This window comes from Crotalus tigris, unplaced genomic scaffold, assembly GCF_016545835.1.
Source record: "Crotalus tigris isolate CLP2741 ecotype Arizona unplaced genomic scaffold, ASM1654583v1 scf7180000018117.651136, whole genome shotgun sequence".
Lineage (NCBI taxonomy): Eukaryota > Metazoa > Chordata > Lepidosauria > Squamata > Viperidae > Crotalus > Crotalus tigris.
The window spans coordinates 525,185-542,670 of NW_024096833.1; the positions used below are offsets into that span (position 1 = coordinate 525,185).

Genomic DNA, 17,486 nt, shown 5'->3' on the forward strand with positions numbered 1-17,486 from the left:
AGAACTAACAATTTCTTTGACCATGAAATATTGGTGGGTCATTTCTCTCTATTCAATGTACAATAGTGCAGTTATTATTATTTTTGTTAAATACATAAACCTCACACCCAATTGGAAAGTTGGTTTATTGACAGAATTTTCTTCTCAACATCTTATTTTCTTCATTAGCATGACAATGATTGCAAAATTTCAACTTGCTTTTTCCACATTTGAAAGAATGGAAAGAAAATGTGCATAGCATATCTTGATATAGCTGATTGTGAAAAAGTTAAGCAGATTCCAGTTTGGTTAGTGGCTGGTTGGAGACCTGGAAATCCCAAGGCTGTAGTCTAGATTGGGAAGTTGAAAAAAGAAGAGAATAATGCAAACTGTGTCCATGTTTTTGCCAACAAAATAACACAGATATATCCAGATAATCAACAGTAGTTAAATATTACTATTACTTGACATAGGCATGACTTTATTCTGTATATATTCTCTCTCTCTCTCTCTCTGTGTGTGTGTGTGTGTGTGTGTGTTTGTGTCTCTCTCTATGGATGGGTAGGTAGACTAAGGAACATGATGCAGCATTAGAATTCCACTACTAAGACCTGCTTCATTTCCTGCATGACAATTGAATGTGCGTATTTTGGAAAACTTGCAGAAAAGAATAAACCTTTTCAATGAATGATTCCTGTTTTTTAAGTGTTCTCTCTCATGACATGGTAATGAATATATTTCTTTTATAACAGAACAATTTGAAAAGCTGTGCTCTGCTCTTTTTTTCCCTTGAAGCTATGAAGGATTGCAAGGATATTTTTTTTAAAAAAAGAAGTTCTCTCTTATTAGTTAATTCTTCTTGTTGAAGAAACAACAAGGTATGCAGTAAAAACAAGAAATAATTTTGGCTAGGGATATTCAAAGGCCTAAAGAGAAAAAACTAAAAGGCCAGCTTTGGCCCAGTTTCATAAATGCTCCGTGTGAAAAACACTACCTTAATAATCAATCATACCAATATTAAAATTACAGGATTGTTGCAGTCTTTCATTACAGAACATGAAAAGGTATGTCAGATAAGATCTTTGAAGTTTCAAACAAAACTGTGATAGATTATAAGAGTGCACAATTATGATTCACTGGGTCTGGGAAATAATGTCTTTAATAGGATGCAGAGAAAAATAATATCCTTAGATGAACAAAATCCTGGTTTATCCACCACCAAGCCTCTTTCTTCAGAAACAGATCAGTACTGAGTTTCCAACTTTCTCTTTTTCTTTGTTATATCAAGTCTCCTTTCACATTTGTGTTACCCAGCATTGCACTCTTTGCACTTTGAAATATTCCTTTAGAACTAAGGCCTCCAATACCATACACCAAATTTACATTATCCTCCCCACCGCTATAATTATTTACTTTAGTCCCCTGCTTTCCAAAATGCTATCAATATAACATATTAGTACCTTGTACAAAATTAATTGTATTAACCTATTAATTCTAATTATTCTTGGACTACAACCATAAATCTTAAATATTATTTAATAATGCTTATGTCAACTCTACAACAAACCTGGCTGCAGCCATATTTGTCTTTCTAGGTTGCCACAAGAGGGGGAGGGGGAACGAGGTATTTTTGCTAGTCTAAACATGAGTACATCCAATAAACATGTTCTCTGAGGAAATCTCGTGCCTTGGAGTTCTGATTTACTTGGTTCTATCAGTCGGAACCTTGACAGCTTATGCTCTTTGATCCCAACCTTGTTCATGACCCATTACTATCCTCTTTTATATAAATGGAAAGAGCAACTTTCTATGATGCATTTCAACTCTAAGCCAAAGGCCTATGTGTACACTACACATATAAACATTTGTCCCAGATGTATCAAGATGTGTGGTGCCATCCTAAATAAACTATTTAGAGCCAAGGATAAGACATTTAGATAATTCTTGAGAAATGGCAGACCATTTAATGACCGTTCAAAACAACAACTGACACCCCAAAACCTGTTTCAAAGTTATGACAGATGCAGCACTTCTGTGATCATTCACACTTATGACAGACCATGAGGATGCTGCAGTGCTCTTCCCTGCTTGTCTTCTCCCCGCCATCCCCTGCAGCATTTAGGCGTTTTCCCCCATGCCTTCCAGGACCCCTGCTTTCTGCACCTGTCAGCCGGCCCCAAGCAGGAGGCTGCAAGGCTGCAAAGCTCTACCTCTCTAGGCTTTGGGAAGCTGGCCTTTGCATACAAGGCAGATTCACAACCAGCTCCCCAAACCTTTCCCTTGCTTAATCACTTCCCTCCTCCCCAGCCACATTTCTTCAATAAAAAAACAAAAAAAGCTGAGAAGGAAGAACTTGTTGATCTCCCCCACCCCAGCCCCAATTAGGTGCTAAAGCTAAATTTGCCCTCCAACCAATATCCCTTTTAAAAACCTTACCTTGACGCCAGGCTGAAGAGAAAAGGAACTAAGCGAGCAAGGAGAGAAAATCTTTCTGCAGTTTTCCCCCATGAAGTACAGAGGGAAAAAAAATCCCTAAAAGTTGGGCCAGAAAATGGAGGATGCTAGGCCTTCACAAGCTTTAGATCCGCATGACTGCCTGTAGAGTCCAGTTAGGACTTAAAGGCTATACTGTAGACTGCCCTCTACAGACAATCAAACCCACAGCAAAAGCCTGCAAAGTCCCCATGTCCTACATTTTCTGGCCCAACTTTTAGTAATGACTTAGTTTTTAACTTCAGGTGGGGAAAAAAAAGCTGCAGAAACATTGTCTCTCCTTGCTCGCTTGTTCCTCTAGTCCAGGGCTTTTCAACCTTTTTACTGATTGTACCACTTTTAGGATATGGCAATATTTGAGTACCAACTAGCAAGGTGTCAAAAACTTGATGACCAAAAAAAAAAAAAAAACCTGTTCAAAGTTGCAATTGCACTGAAATGATTTATGACCATTTTTCACACTTATGACCATTGCACCATGCCCAGGGTCATGTGATTTATATTTGGATGCTTGGCAACTGATTCATATTTATAATGGTCACAGTGGTCATGTGATCCCCTTCTGCAACCTTTTGACAAGCAAAGTCAATGGCAGAGCTGCTGGTGGCCAAGTGCTAAGGCGGGACTTCCTTTCCTTCCTCCCTTCCCTGCCTCCCTTTTTCTCATTTCCATCTCCTGAAGGAAGAATTTGAACTCCCCCCATATTTTCCCTCTTCCATATATTGATCAAACAAAAAAAGGCCTCCAGAGACAGAAAAGACAAGCTGCTGAGTGAACTAACTTAAAAAGGCATATTCCCCTTTAAGAATTAGCTACTGGCTAGAAAGGAAAGTAGCTACTGGCTAGAAAGGCATTTAAGGAAGAGAAAAAAAAATGTAAGTACTGGCTGCCGGCTAAGGCAACCTCCCCAAATGGCTCCATTCATAAGTAAAGGAATGCTACAGGCAAAATCCATTCAGGAGAAAAATACTTCAAAATCCCTTGCAGCAAAACTTACAGCTAACAACAGCAGAGCAATAGAAGCTAACACAAGACATCAGCCATCAGCCAAATAGAAATTGACAAACACTCCTTAACAACACAAAGTCCTCATTGCACAAATCCCAAAACTCAAAGTCACAAAAGCACATAAATAAGGTGACCAACCGTCCTCCTTTTGGAAGGACAGTCCTCCTTTTTTGAGTTCTGTCCTCCCTTGAAAAGTGTCCTCCTAAATGTCCTCCTTTTCCATATACCGTCCTCCTTTTGGGAGGACAGTCCTCCTTTTGTGAGTTCTGTCCTCTCTCGAAAATGTCCTCCTAAATGTCCTCTTTTTGACGACTAATCTGCAGGGCTTTTGTTTCCTCATAGAACGCTCAGAAGGCGTTCTGGGACCTTTTTTAATTTTTTTTTCAACTTTTGCATCTACTCCCCGTATTGGCTTTCGAAAGCCAATAGGAATTGCTGCTGAGCGCGCCAAAACACCCGGGCGGCAAACTTTGCACGTGCAAGTTGCAGGAACTTGCACCCCTCACTGCTACCCAACTACACGATCAACAGGCTTGAAAGGTGAAATATTTGCAGAGGTATATCATGTCAATGTACAAACATTTCAATCGAACATTATAACTACAGTACTGTAGACATAAACCATCTTCAATATTACTGACTGTTCTCGATAATACCTTTAAATAACAGCATTATTACTGATTATGCAATAACTGTTTTGTAGTACTATAAAATAATATCCATCACACTGACTGACTTTTGGAAATATATTCTGCCAATTTCTTGTGAGTAAATATCTAATTGCAAGATTGCACTGAATATTGGGCTGATATAGTAGGTGGCTTTCTAAATTGTCTGTATTGAATTATACACTTAATTTGGCGCATCCTAACAAATAAAATGGAGAATTTAATATTAAGTTAATTTAGCTTGAGACAAAAAGCCTTATTATATATAAAAAATATCCTGAGATATGCTTTTCCTTTATTTTTATTCATTTCCAATATTATATTTAATTTAAAGAAAAGGTTAAATCATCATATTGCTTGTAACATAAATATCCCGAACTGTAATTAATAGTGATAAAATATTGATAGACTATTCACTTATTTATACTCATTGTTCTAAGATGTCTAAATAACAATATTAAGAATCTAAGTATTTTACATGTCGTATTGAAATAATCTACTATATTAAAACTGAGAAGATGGAATAATAGATGGTCCATATGACTAGATTTAATAATATGTTACAAGATTTAACTATTTCTATATTAATACTTTATAGCTATATCTTTAGCTTGTTCATATATCACTTCTTTAAATCACTACTTTTATATTGTTTTTTGAATACATTAGCAATATTATATTTTTAGTTGTACTTCATGTCTTCTAGTTCTTATACTTTATCAAAAAAAATATTTAAATGTTAAAAAATACTAAACTGTGTCTGATGATCAAACTATATTAAACATTAACTGAAAGTATTTATTATTTACTATTTTAAATTACTACAGTAAAGTAATCTGAAAATCATTTAGCAGATTTCTCCCTGCTGTAGGAAAGCAATAACTCAGCTGCATGCAGTAGTTTTGTCAACCAAATTTTTGAAGTTCAGGATTATTTAATTATTTAATTAAATATCCATTTAATGTGATAGACATCAGTGTCATACCTGAAACTCTTGAAATGTAGGGTTAAGTGATTGCTTTGCTTTTACCTTCAATTTTTGAAGTAGAATATGTTTCTGTCGTGTTTCTAAAATAATTTTCTATTTTTCTCTTATTTTTGCTGGGTCTTTAGAAACTCACAATTTTTCTAGATATATGCAGTTTTAAAGCATTTTTCTGATAATCTGTATTGTTCTTTATCTATGGATTTTATTTCACAGATGCATGTTTTGAATGAAAAAAATTACAATATATAGAAAAAAATGAAAAGAAGTGAATAATTCCATTCTAGTAAGACTGTTTCATATTTTTCAAAAAGGCAGATTAAAAAACAACCACACATCCACATTCTCATAAACATAATATAGATCAAGAAAAACTAAAAGACTTAAGTCCATGCCTTGTATTAATATTCCGCAAGTACCACAGCAGTGCAGGAGATGGTGTGATGGTTCTTTGAAAACGCCAGAGTAGTTGAGAAAAGATACTGGTAAGAAATAAAATATCCTACCAGTATATTGTTTTTAATTAACATTTCTTAATCATCTCATCTATCTATTGGGATCACAGTTTAATCTGGTAAATGCAAATTTTTGTATTTATGCTTTCAACAAATCAGCTTACAAAGGTAGTATTTTGAATCATTTGAATCATGTCTTCTGTTCTCGAAGAAATATTCAATTTTCCCTGGATGGAACCTTTTTGTATCTAAAAAAAGTACCTTATAACTTTTTTGTATGATGAAATACAAAGTCTTTTGTTGGCATTCCTGTCCCTTGGCACCATGTAGCCCACCTACGGTATAAGGCATCTTGTGTGAAGTGTTGTATAGCACATCAGAAGATTCAACTTCAGAGAAGCAAAAGAGAATGGCTTTTTCCAAATAACCAGCATGCTTTTGCTCTCTTCCATTTTCTTCAGTTTTGCTCCAAATCGCTCTAGTTCCATCCAGGGAAAATAGAAATATGTACACAGCGAGCAGCCATTTTTCTCTATAGGCTGAGCTGTGACATCAGATAACAGAGGCATCTGTCTTTACAGTCTGATGGTCTTCATTGCACTTGCCTTTGTATGTACTGCCTGAACAAATATTTTCTTTCTGCCTTGCAGCTCAATACAATGATAATGTCTGTTTACAGTATGTTACGATTTAAATTAGAGAAGCACATTTTTAAAGAACTGCAAACACATTACTTTAGAATACTTCATCACAATATACATATGCAGGTAGTCCTTGTTTAGTGCCAGCCTCAGATATCAAACATTTGAAAATATAATGATAATTAATTGTAATAAATGGTGTAAAAATTCCTTTTTTGATCAATGCTTGCATTTACAGCCAAATGTCTGCTTCTGAAACATACAATGGAATGAGAGAATGCTGGCATTGCTACACAAGAGATATCTGTCTGTCTGTCTGTCTGTCTGTCTGTCTGTCTGTCTATCTATCTATCTATCTATCTATCTATCTATCTATCTATCTATCTATCTATCTATCTATCTACTTACCTACCTACCTACCTACCTACCTACCTACCTACCTACGTAATTTATATAGCCACTCATTTCACAAAACAAGTGAGTCTGGGCAGCTTTTATGTAAATGAGGCAACAGCAACCAGCGATTTTCTTAGAGTCTGTCTTTCTTTTTCATGTGATTCGCTTAGGAACCATTTGTGGTTGCTAAATGAGGACTAAAGACAATGTATCTAGCCTAAAGCAGCATGTCCCAATTTAGTATCTTTCTGCACTGAGTTCAACTCACAAAAATAAAATGATCCAAAGATAAACTGGCCTGGATAGGACAGAGGAGATCTCTAAGGGTCTGTATTTTGCTGATTATCCCATCTATTCAGTAAACTCATCCTTTCTCACTGAACATCCTGGTCATCATTTTTTTTTTCTTCTTCTTAGGATTCATATCCTAGAAACAGTCTCAAGACATTGATGCAAATGAAAATAGGTGCAAGCAATATGATGATGTTATTTCACTCCAAATATTTTGCAGTACGTTTGGCAACAGTTTATCATTTATTTTAAACAACAAAATACCCTCTCATAATGTACACTCGCTAATAGATTTGCAGCCACTGCTGGCTCTGCTACTGCTATACCAAGTTATTTTTTAGACACACCATACTTATTACCTTTCTGTATCATAAGCTAAGCCGGTTACAGAAAGTAAAATTCAAGTTGTTTCATTTTGTTTAGGAAGCCGATCAACAAAAGTAAAGTCATCTTTGAGTCCAGCTCAAGTTTGGGTGATTTAGATTGACACATTTAGGCAATTTTCTAGGCAAGTTACAGAACAGTTTTGCCACTGCCTTCTTATTGTTTTTTTTTTTTTACTTCCCAATATAGACTACAACATTGGTTTCTATCCACATATTTACCAGGCCTGATCCTGCTTAGCTTTTTCTAGATAGGGCAAAGTCAGTTATGTGCTGCCATCGTAGCTAGGTTATTATTAATAATATTAATCTACTTACTGTATTTGTTGAGTTTCCATTTAAATGTAAACCACTGTCAAAGAGAGGAGAAGAAGCACGACTACTGTGATCACTTGAAGGTCCAGGGGAACCTGAAATGGGGTATTTTAAAAAGAAGTATTTTCTTCTAAGTTTGAGCTTATCAGAGAACAATTACCATAGGTTGATTTAGGAAAGAAAATCCAATGCATGTAAACAACTTGATTTGTTTATATAAGCAAACAAAAAGCATGATTTAATTAAGTTATGTCTTAAGGCAAAGACAAAAAGTTGGTGGTGAAGCTGATGAATCAGAGTTTGAAATGCTTAACCATGTTTAATAGTATACATTCCTTTTACTATAGAACTCAAATTTTAACATCAGCCTATGGAAACATACCAAATACCAGTACTTCATCTTAATTTCTACACTACTGGTCCAGAAATTAAATCCATAAAGAGTAATTGAACTATGGCAACATTTTTGATCTCATCAAGTTAACAGGAGACCCAACAGCACTTTTTAAATAAATGAAATAACGCAACCCTGAAAAAGACCAAGACCGATTCTTCGTCATTCCATAGGCCAGAACAAGAAATAATAAGTTTAAATTATAGCAAAACAGATTTTAGTTGAATGTTAGGCAAACTTCATAATGATAAGACTAGTTTGGCAATCAGTTAACAAGGGGAAGAAGGAACTCTCATTTATTGGATATACTCATGCCAAGATTGAAGAAGATGCTTTAATCTGGATTTCTGCATGGGGCAGGCAATTAGATTTGCTACCCTAAATGGCCACTTCCATCTCTATGGGTCTATTAAATATTTTTATTTTTATTTCTGTCCTCTCTCATTTTAAAGACAGAAGCTGGTGCAACCATTCAGGAAGAAATAAGTATTCCGTCTTTTGCTATTAAAAGTCAATTCTACAAAGGGACTTCTTATGCCATTATTGCATGTCAGCAACTATATTATCAAAAAGCAATTATTTTTCTTTGTTTCTACACTTTCTTTTCATCTGTTACTGATTCATTTTTCTTTAATATTCTTTTTTATTTATTTTGCCAAATAAGCAATCATGAACCATCCTAAAGTCTCAGCAAATGTAGCAAGATAGTAGCTCAAACTCAATAAGAAGCTTGTAGCTAAATAGTCAGCACTTCAACAGAATATCCCATCTACTGCAGGCTTCCAACTTTAATACTAAAGTTATTGGGCAAATTACAACTGGAATACTAGAAGTTAATGTACTAAACACTAAAGGTTATTGGACAAATTACAACTGGAATACATTCTTTGACAACTGTTTTGAGAGAAGAGGACAAAAGTGACACAGTACTGAAAATTCATGCCAGACGATTTGTTTTGCAGTCTTAATCACTAAGAGGATAGTAGATTTCTATTTGCACTGCCATTCTCACAACTGGATTTTGAAAAAAAATAATCTGAAGGGGCTTTTTGTGAAAATTGCAGCATTTACTTAATTCTGTACAATTGGGACTAAATCTATTTATTTTTAAACTTAGATAAAGGATATATTAAAATCACTGAATTTTGCTTACAAGCAACCTCAAACAAAATACCTGACACATATCCAGTGATTTGCAGTTGAAGAATTATTTTTAAAGTTTTTCATACAATACTGCAGAATGGTCTATCTGACATTGATAATGATCCTTATGATGGAACTTTTCCCAAAAGGCTACTTTTAATTCCTTAGTTAAATTCAGAATTTATGCATACAATTAAATTCAGAATTTAGGTATATCTGTTCACAATTAAAAAGAGAGAAAAGACTGCAGTATTGTTTATCCTTCACTGTTTTTATAATTTTTCCTGTATTTTGCAACGAAACATAATTAGCTTTAAAAGCTTCCAGCAGAAATCAAATTTCATAGTGTTTTAAGTACCAATCTTTCCCCAGTTTAATGGGTTATTTCAGACATGTCAAACTCGCGATGTCATGTGATGTTGCGCAACATATTGGGACTGTTTTGCCATTGCCGGCAATGGGGTGGGTGTGGCTTCCGCGTGATGCGTCCGGCCCAAGGGCCGGCAGTTTAACATCCCTAGGTTATATGTTTCTTGGAATACAATTCTTAAAAATGAATTTGATGCAAAGATTGTTACAGAGACCAAAGTATCATTGCATTCAAAAGCAAAGTTCCTTAGCAATCAAAAGCATACATAAGATGATTCACAATTGGAGCAGTATAAAAGTTAAAAATCTTGATTCACATGAAGCTATCACATGTGACAGACTGGGCATCTTTGAGATTGCTATAGATATAGACTCCACCCATCAAATTCAAGAGCACAGGATGTTTGTTTGTTTGTTTGTTTGTTTGAAGTATACCTTCGAGTCTTTGCAGAAGCTCATTAAAAACTTTGCAGGAGGTTTTCCAAGGATTAATTGTAATTTTTAACTGTCAATATTTGTTTTATTGTAGAATATTACCAAAGAAGTAGTACAAGATTGGAAGATGTGGAGACACGGAGCCTATAGAATTGCCAAGACTTGGGGACAACTGAATGAATAACATCATCATCACAATACTATATTGCATTTTCATTTTTACTGCTGCATTGGCTGCAGCTGTTACTTTCGTATACATATTTGTTTGATTGAAATGGTGTATAAATTTATAAATATTTATCTATAGTGAAATAATCACAATGCAGCATTTTCTTCCAAGGTTGCCTGGAAAATCCATTATAAAGTTAATTTCAAGAGATATGACATAAGTTACTACAATGGATCTATCATGGCATAAATTATTTTTTTTATTATTATTTTCAAACCAACAAAACAAAACAAAACAAAACATAACACACACACACACACACACAGTATCCCCCCCTTTTTAACAGTAATTTCGTAACGGTAATCTTCTATTATTTACATTTCCCCCCCCTTATTTTTTTTTTAGGATATTTGTCCTTATTGCCCCGTTGTTTCTTATTTACATTTTTCTTCCTTCATACATATTATTATTACTATACATTATTATACACACATTTTCCACTTTTGACCTTTCCACATTTATTCTCCTCTATTATTTCTAGTCTCCAACCAATCATACCACTTGTTCCATATTAGATAGTACTCTGTGTCTTCCTTTTCTTTTATCTCTTTTGTTAATTTGTCCATCTCAGCACAGTCCAGGATTTTTCTTATCACTTCTTCCTCTGCTGGTATATTCTCATTTTTCCAGAAGTGTGCATATGCTATTCTTGCTGCCGTTGTTATATGTAAAATTAAGTACCGTATTTCTTACTATATTTTCTGTTTAAAATACCCAGCAAAAAGATCTCTGGTTTCTAGTCTACAGGTTGGTCTATTATTTCTTCGATCCATCTTCTTATTGTAGTCCAGTATTTTTTCGCAACTGGGCATGTCCACCATAAATGATAATATGTTCCATATCATGGCATAAATTCACATGTACATAAGTCACATAGTCAGCTGCTAACCATATATATATAACGTACATCCTATAAATAAATAAATATACAACCTATAAATAAAATAAATATTCTATATTTACAATGTTGCAAGGATATTTGGAGAAATTGGGCAAGAGATAGTGATTAACTAGAGAGTATATTTTAAGAAAATTCTACATGAAAATAATTTTTACTTTACTTTTTTTAAAAAAAATGTCATTATGCTAGATTGGACAGATTGATGACTAAATGAAACTAAAATTGATACAGAATAGGTATGACCCTCCTACCAATCTTGCAGCCTCCCTCAATTTCCCGAAATTTTTCTAGATTATTGTTTACAAATAAGAACTAGAATGGCAGCTGTCCCTCTCAGAGGAGAAATACTCCATTTTCTTCTTCTTCTTTTCTTCTTCTTCTTCTTCTTTTTTTTTTTTTTAAAAAGACCTGTTCTCTAGTATTTCTATAAACTAACCCTTTTATTGTAGGAAAAGTATATTCCTGCTTTTCATGGTCTTCAGCCAATAAATAAAAGTCTTGACATAAATATTATTCTATTTTTTCATGGAGAGTATTGCTACAACACTTAAAAAACAAACAAACATCCAGGCTGTTAGTGAAGTGTTTGTGGACATTAGTATATCCTCTATTCAAAATCCCAAAGTAAGAGCAAATAGCATCATTGTTAGTATTTCTAATCTTTTAAAAATGGTAAAAGTTATTTTTTCAATGCATGCAGACAAAGTTATCATTAATTTCTATCTGTTTCAGAGAATAGAGCAGTGGTTGAGAAACTATGATTTATGCTAGTGTATTGTCATGCTAAGACTGTCTTTCAAAAACTTCAGTTGGATGACATTGACATTTATTTCCAAGAATGTCTAATTTCTAAATTGGCAACTACAGCCCAGTGCTTACAGCAGATGACTTACTAGGTATCCAGGAGGAGAAAAAAAACATGCTACATGGACAAAGTAAGGAATGCCCTATGGTAGGAGTTGCCTATTTGCTTAAAATTCTCTTAGTATGTGCTAATTGACTAGTGGGCTGGCTTAGTTTGGGTTATGGAAACTTGAACATTGCATGCTTTTGCTGATGAAACTGCATGCCTACATATAGGAAAGAAAAACTAATGCACAGGCATAGACTAGGTGGTACTTGGTTCAACTGCAGCAACTGTGAGAGAGGTGTCCTAGTAGACCACGACTTAAGTATGAGTCAGCAGTTTGCTGCAGCTGCCAAAAAAGCTAACACACTCCTAGGTTGCATCAACGGAGGGATAGTTTCAAGATCACATGAAGTGATAGTACTGCTTTATGATGCACTGGTGAGACCACATTTGGAATACTACATCCAGTTCTGGTCACCAGAAAAAAAGATGTTGGTATTGGTTCACCTATACTAAGGTATGTCTGTATATGTTGGTTATACATGTAGTCTTCGACTTACAACAGTTCATTTAGTGACTGTTCAAAGTTACAACAGCACTGAAAAAGTGACTTATGACCATTTTTCACAGTTACAACCTTTGCAGCATGATCACGCAATCAAAATTCAGGTGCTTGCCAAGTGATTCATCTTTGTGACGGTTACAGTGTCCTGAAATCACGTGATCACCTTTTGCAATTTTCTGACAAGCAAAGTCAATGGGGAAGCCAGATTCATTTAACAATCGGGTTACTAAAATAAAGTAACAACTGCAGTGATTCACTTAACAACTATGGCAAGAAAATGGGGCAAAACTCACTTAACGAATGTCTCACTTAACAACAAAAATGTTGGGGTCAATTGTAGTCATGAGCCGAGGACTACCTGTACAGAATATCAGTCCAGGGAATCAGTTTAGATGTGCTACGCCAGCCACAGCCTAGTCAGCTGGCAGCTTACAAATTGCTATAAACCAATAAAGAAATATGGAGGGGGCAAAGATAAATTTTAAATAATACAGCATTTTGATCTACAAGCTTTCCTTAAATAAAATACTCATGAAAGATGTATTATGAAGAAGTGTCTATTTGTCATGAGAAATGTTGTACCAGAAAATATTTTACAGATATCTGTTAATTTCCCTTACCCAATGGGAGCTTTAGAAATGATGGTGCTTCCCTGAGGTATTGAACGGAGATGGCAACTTCATCGCCAGCATTTCGCAGTAGTTGCACCTGTCAGTGTGATAAATAACAGCTACTTTATACCAAAGAACCAGCCACAGAGAGCAAAATAATCTACATCAAAAAGCTGCATTTCACTAGATGTGTCACAAGTTCAATATTCAACTTTATCACTGGAATGAAGATTATCTTGAGGATCAAACCACAGCAACTATAAAGCTTAAATTATCCACAATCAAGGAAGAGATGAAAAATTAAAAATGAAAAACATTCTTAGTTCCTACACAGCAAAAACAAGCAAGCAAGCAAGCAAATAAATAAATAAATAAATAAAATTTTTCAAAGCCATTTCTTATGTAACAGAAGACAATCCAGTTCAGTGGTTCTCAACCTGTGGGTCGCGACCCCATTTGGGGTCGAACAACCATTTCACAGGAGTCGCCAAACAATGCGATCCGCCATTTTTTTCTCAGCTGGCGGCACCGCGCATGTGCACCGCACCCCGCATGTGCGCCGCGCATGGGGCGATGCAAGGGGGTGTGCCGCGCATGCGCACCACGCACGGGGCGCCGCCGCATGTGCGCACTGCGGCACGCATGCGTCGCGCGTCCTTATGACCAGGGTCGCCGGTATAAAAAGGTTGAGAACCACTGATCTAGTTAAAGGAAAATGCTGTAATTTCAGTGTGGGATTGAACTAATCTAGATGTATGCTTATATATTTTATATTTTTAAAATCCCAAATTCATTTTCCCCTCTGGTTAGATTATGAAATTCTGGCAGAATTTACGGTATGATTCTGGCTGCATGCAAAGAATATAAGAATGCTGAGTTACAATTTCCTGTGAATTGTTGTTCCTACAAATTTAACAATTGGGAACAAAGAATATTAATATATATTAAATATTAATGATTTGCCAATCATTTTAATAGTAACCTGACTGACACAATTGCAGTGAGGTAAAATTCAGACTCAATTTTATTTCACACTAAATTATATCACAGTAAAAATAATAAATACCCAAGTAGAAGATTCTTGACAAGCAGGTAGTGCACACATTCATGTGTGTGTATTTTTTCCTTATCTATACTTTATACTTTATTTCAAAATAAAATTTCACTTTGAATTACTGGTTAGTAGCAAAAGCAATGAGCATTTATGACAATATTTATAATATTACTAGTACCATTCAACGGGCAAAAAGTGCTTGCCAAGTATCCTCACTTAATCACCCATTACTGCAAAATGTATTGTCTCCTTACAGAAGAAACTCTGCTTTTTTATTAGTGAAAAATCTCAACTAAAATCTAAGCCCAAATCTAAGCCCTGCCTCATCACTGCTCAAGTGTTAAGATTTCAGATTTGCCCTTAGGATATGGGCAATCCAGGCATATTCATGTCCATAACTCTGTCTCTTAAATATTTTGACTGATTATGTGTTACTCTTCTTAAAAGAACATCCAGACTTAGATCAGGGACAGATATCTCAAAATCTTTTCTGACTATAGTTGCCTGAAAATATCTCTCTATTTTAGCTTCTTTTTGGAAGTTGCCTAGTATTTGGTATGATTACTGTCCTTCTACAATATATTGTCTTTTAATTAAAAAAAACAATCATAAATGGGGCTGCTGGATGAAAACATTTGATGTATTTTCTAATATAAGAGCTCTTTTTCTCAAGGCAGAGAGAAAAAAAACCCACACTAAGTTAGGCAATGATGGCAACCTGTGTTATTGGAAGTCAAAACATGAATGTAATATAAACTATGAGACAGTACAACTATGAGAAAAGGCCCCAAGTGGGCCATCTATAAAATCTATATTTCTACAAAAAGAAAGAGAGATTCATAAAAAAAATTCAAACCCACAAAAAGTTTTTAAAAAATGAAATAAAATTGAATATGTGCATATGAACAAGGACAATCTGGGAAAACTGTATCTTTATATCATCAAATAAACTAGTGTGGATAAACTGGAAATTCAATAGAACCCTGGTGCACTGATTTATCCCTTTATACCAATAAAGAATAGAATAGAATAGAATAGAATAGAATAGAATAGAATAGAATAGAATAGAATAGAATAGAATAGAATAGAATAGAATAGAATAGAATTCTTTATTGGCCAAGTGTGATCAGACACACAAGGAATTTGTCTCCGGTGCATAAGCTCACAGTGTACATATAAACAGCAAGTAATAGGTGCTGTGGAAATTAAGTGTTCAGCAGAGTGATGCACAGGGAAAAAGCTATCTTTATGTCTAGTTGTTTTGGCATGCAATGCTCTATAGCAGCGTCATGAGGGGAGAAGCTGAAACCGATTATGTCCAGGATGTGAGGGATCTGTAGATATTTTCTTAACCCTTTTTCTGGTTCATATAGTATACAGATCCTCAATGGAAGGCAGGCTGGTCGCGACTGTTTTTTTCTGTAATCCTAATATCCATTGAAGTCTATACCTCTCCTGTTTGGTTGCTGTGTCAAATCAACAGTTATTGAGGTACAAATGACAGTAATTCCTCTGTAGAACTGTATCAGGAGATCATTGGGGAAATCTGAGCTTTCTGAGTTGATGCATTCTTTGCTGTGACTTTTAAATGATGATTCTAATGGCAGGTGTCCATTTCAAGTCCTTGGAGATAATAGAATCTAGAAACTTGAAGGTCTCTACCGTTGATATCGTGTTGCTTAATATTGTAAGAGGTGGTAGAATAGGAGAGCTTCTTCTAAAATATATTATCTCTACAGTTTTAAGAATGTTCAGCTCCAGACTGTTCTGGCTGCATCACAGGGCCAGTTGATCTACCTCTTGTCTATATGCAGATTTATCATCATCTCAAATGAGACCAATGACTGTTGTATCATCTGCAAATTTCAGTACTTTAACAGAGAGATCCTTCAAGATGTAGGCATTGGTATAGAGTGAGAAGAGTAATGGGGACAGCACACAGCCCTGGGGGGCTCCTGTGTTAATTGAACAGAGGTTCAATATGATTTTCCCTAGCTTCACCTGCTGCTTCCTGATCATTAGAAAGCTTATGATCCATCTACAGTACAAATGTGGTGACGGTAGCTCAGGAGGATCTTCGGTCAACACAACATATGTGCCCATTTCAAACCCAAGAATACACTAAGGCAGAAGCTTGTCCACCCCAAGGATAAAACACCCAGACACAAACCGAGCAATGTGGTATAGGCAGTACATTGCAGTGAGCCAAGTGCAGATCTGTACACTGGGGAAACAGAACAACAACTTCATAAACGTATGGCACAACATGGGAGAACAAACCCATTAGGACATGATTCAGCAGTCCATCTACATTTAAAAGGCAAAGGCCACTCTTTCGAAGACAGCAAAGTTCACATTTTGGACAGAGAGGACCGCTGGTTTGAAAGAAAGGTCAAAGATGTCAAAGGCCATCTATGTCAAAACTGAACAGTCCCCTCTCAACAGAGAGGGAGGGATACGACATCATCTATCTCCAGTCTACAACACAGTCCTTTCAATAGTTCCAAGAAGTCTCCACACACATTTGAACCACTCAAATGACCCTGAGAACACAGATAAACCTCCAGGTAACATTAATGACTCACTAAAAGAATGCAAATGAACATCTGTCTGCAAGGAATATAAATCTTTCCATTCCCCACCATCGTGTCAAAGCTGAAGAAGCTTCTTAGATGAGAAGCAAAACGTTTTCAAAGAAAAACAAGAAAGCCCAGTTGCTTCATGAAAAAAAAAAGCATCTTTGGGATAACTATAACCTGGATGACTGAAAATCTCCGTAGACATTTGAATAACTAGCAGTATAGAAATATTTGAAATGCTTGCCTAAAAATGGGAGAAAAAAAGTAAATATTTCTATGGTCACCATTTTTAAACTTGCTGTATATGAGGCAAATTGTACTGGACTAGTTTATACATTGAAATAAAGAATGCCAAGATACAAGCTCAAGGGATAGTTTTTTTGTAAGCAATACGACTTTGAGGCTTCTGGGAATTTGTTATTTGTGGTAAAGAGTTGTCTTAACTAAAGGAGTATTACAGTATGCCTGAACATTCTTGTACCTGTGAGGAGACATATTAGCTACAGATTTGTTGAATCATTTTGAGATCTGTTTGGTCAATTCTTTATTTGCATTTTGTATTTTATTTTTCCATTTGGGCACATCTTTTGTACTCTCTGCAAGAAAGAGACTGAATAATAATTGTACATTATTCTGATATGTTCCAAGAAAAAGGTCATTGATTTAATTGGATAATTCCTTCTGTCTGGATACAGATGGATCTCAACCAGAACAAAACCTCTACATCTCATTTAAAGGGGGA

The 17,486-nt window shown here is 35.4% G+C and overlaps 1 protein-coding gene across 6 annotated transcripts in view; it reads right to left on the bottom strand.

Moving 5' to 3' along the window:
- The window catches only part of SNTG2 (syntrophin gamma 2), a 173,342-nt gene that overhangs the window by 92,809 nt on the left and 63,047 nt on the right, over window positions 1-17,486 (bottom strand). For all 6 annotated transcript variants that reach the window (XM_039348073.1, XM_039348074.1, XM_039348071.1 and 3 more), the window contains 2 exons: window positions 13,121-13,208; window positions 7,618-7,709 (listed from right to left, as the gene is read on the bottom strand). In XM_039348073.1, coding sequence (XP_039204007.1) covers window positions 7,618-7,709; window positions 13,121-13,208 — 180 coding nt within the window. The remainder of the gene's footprint in view (window positions 1-7,617; window positions 7,710-13,120; window positions 13,209-17,486) is intronic.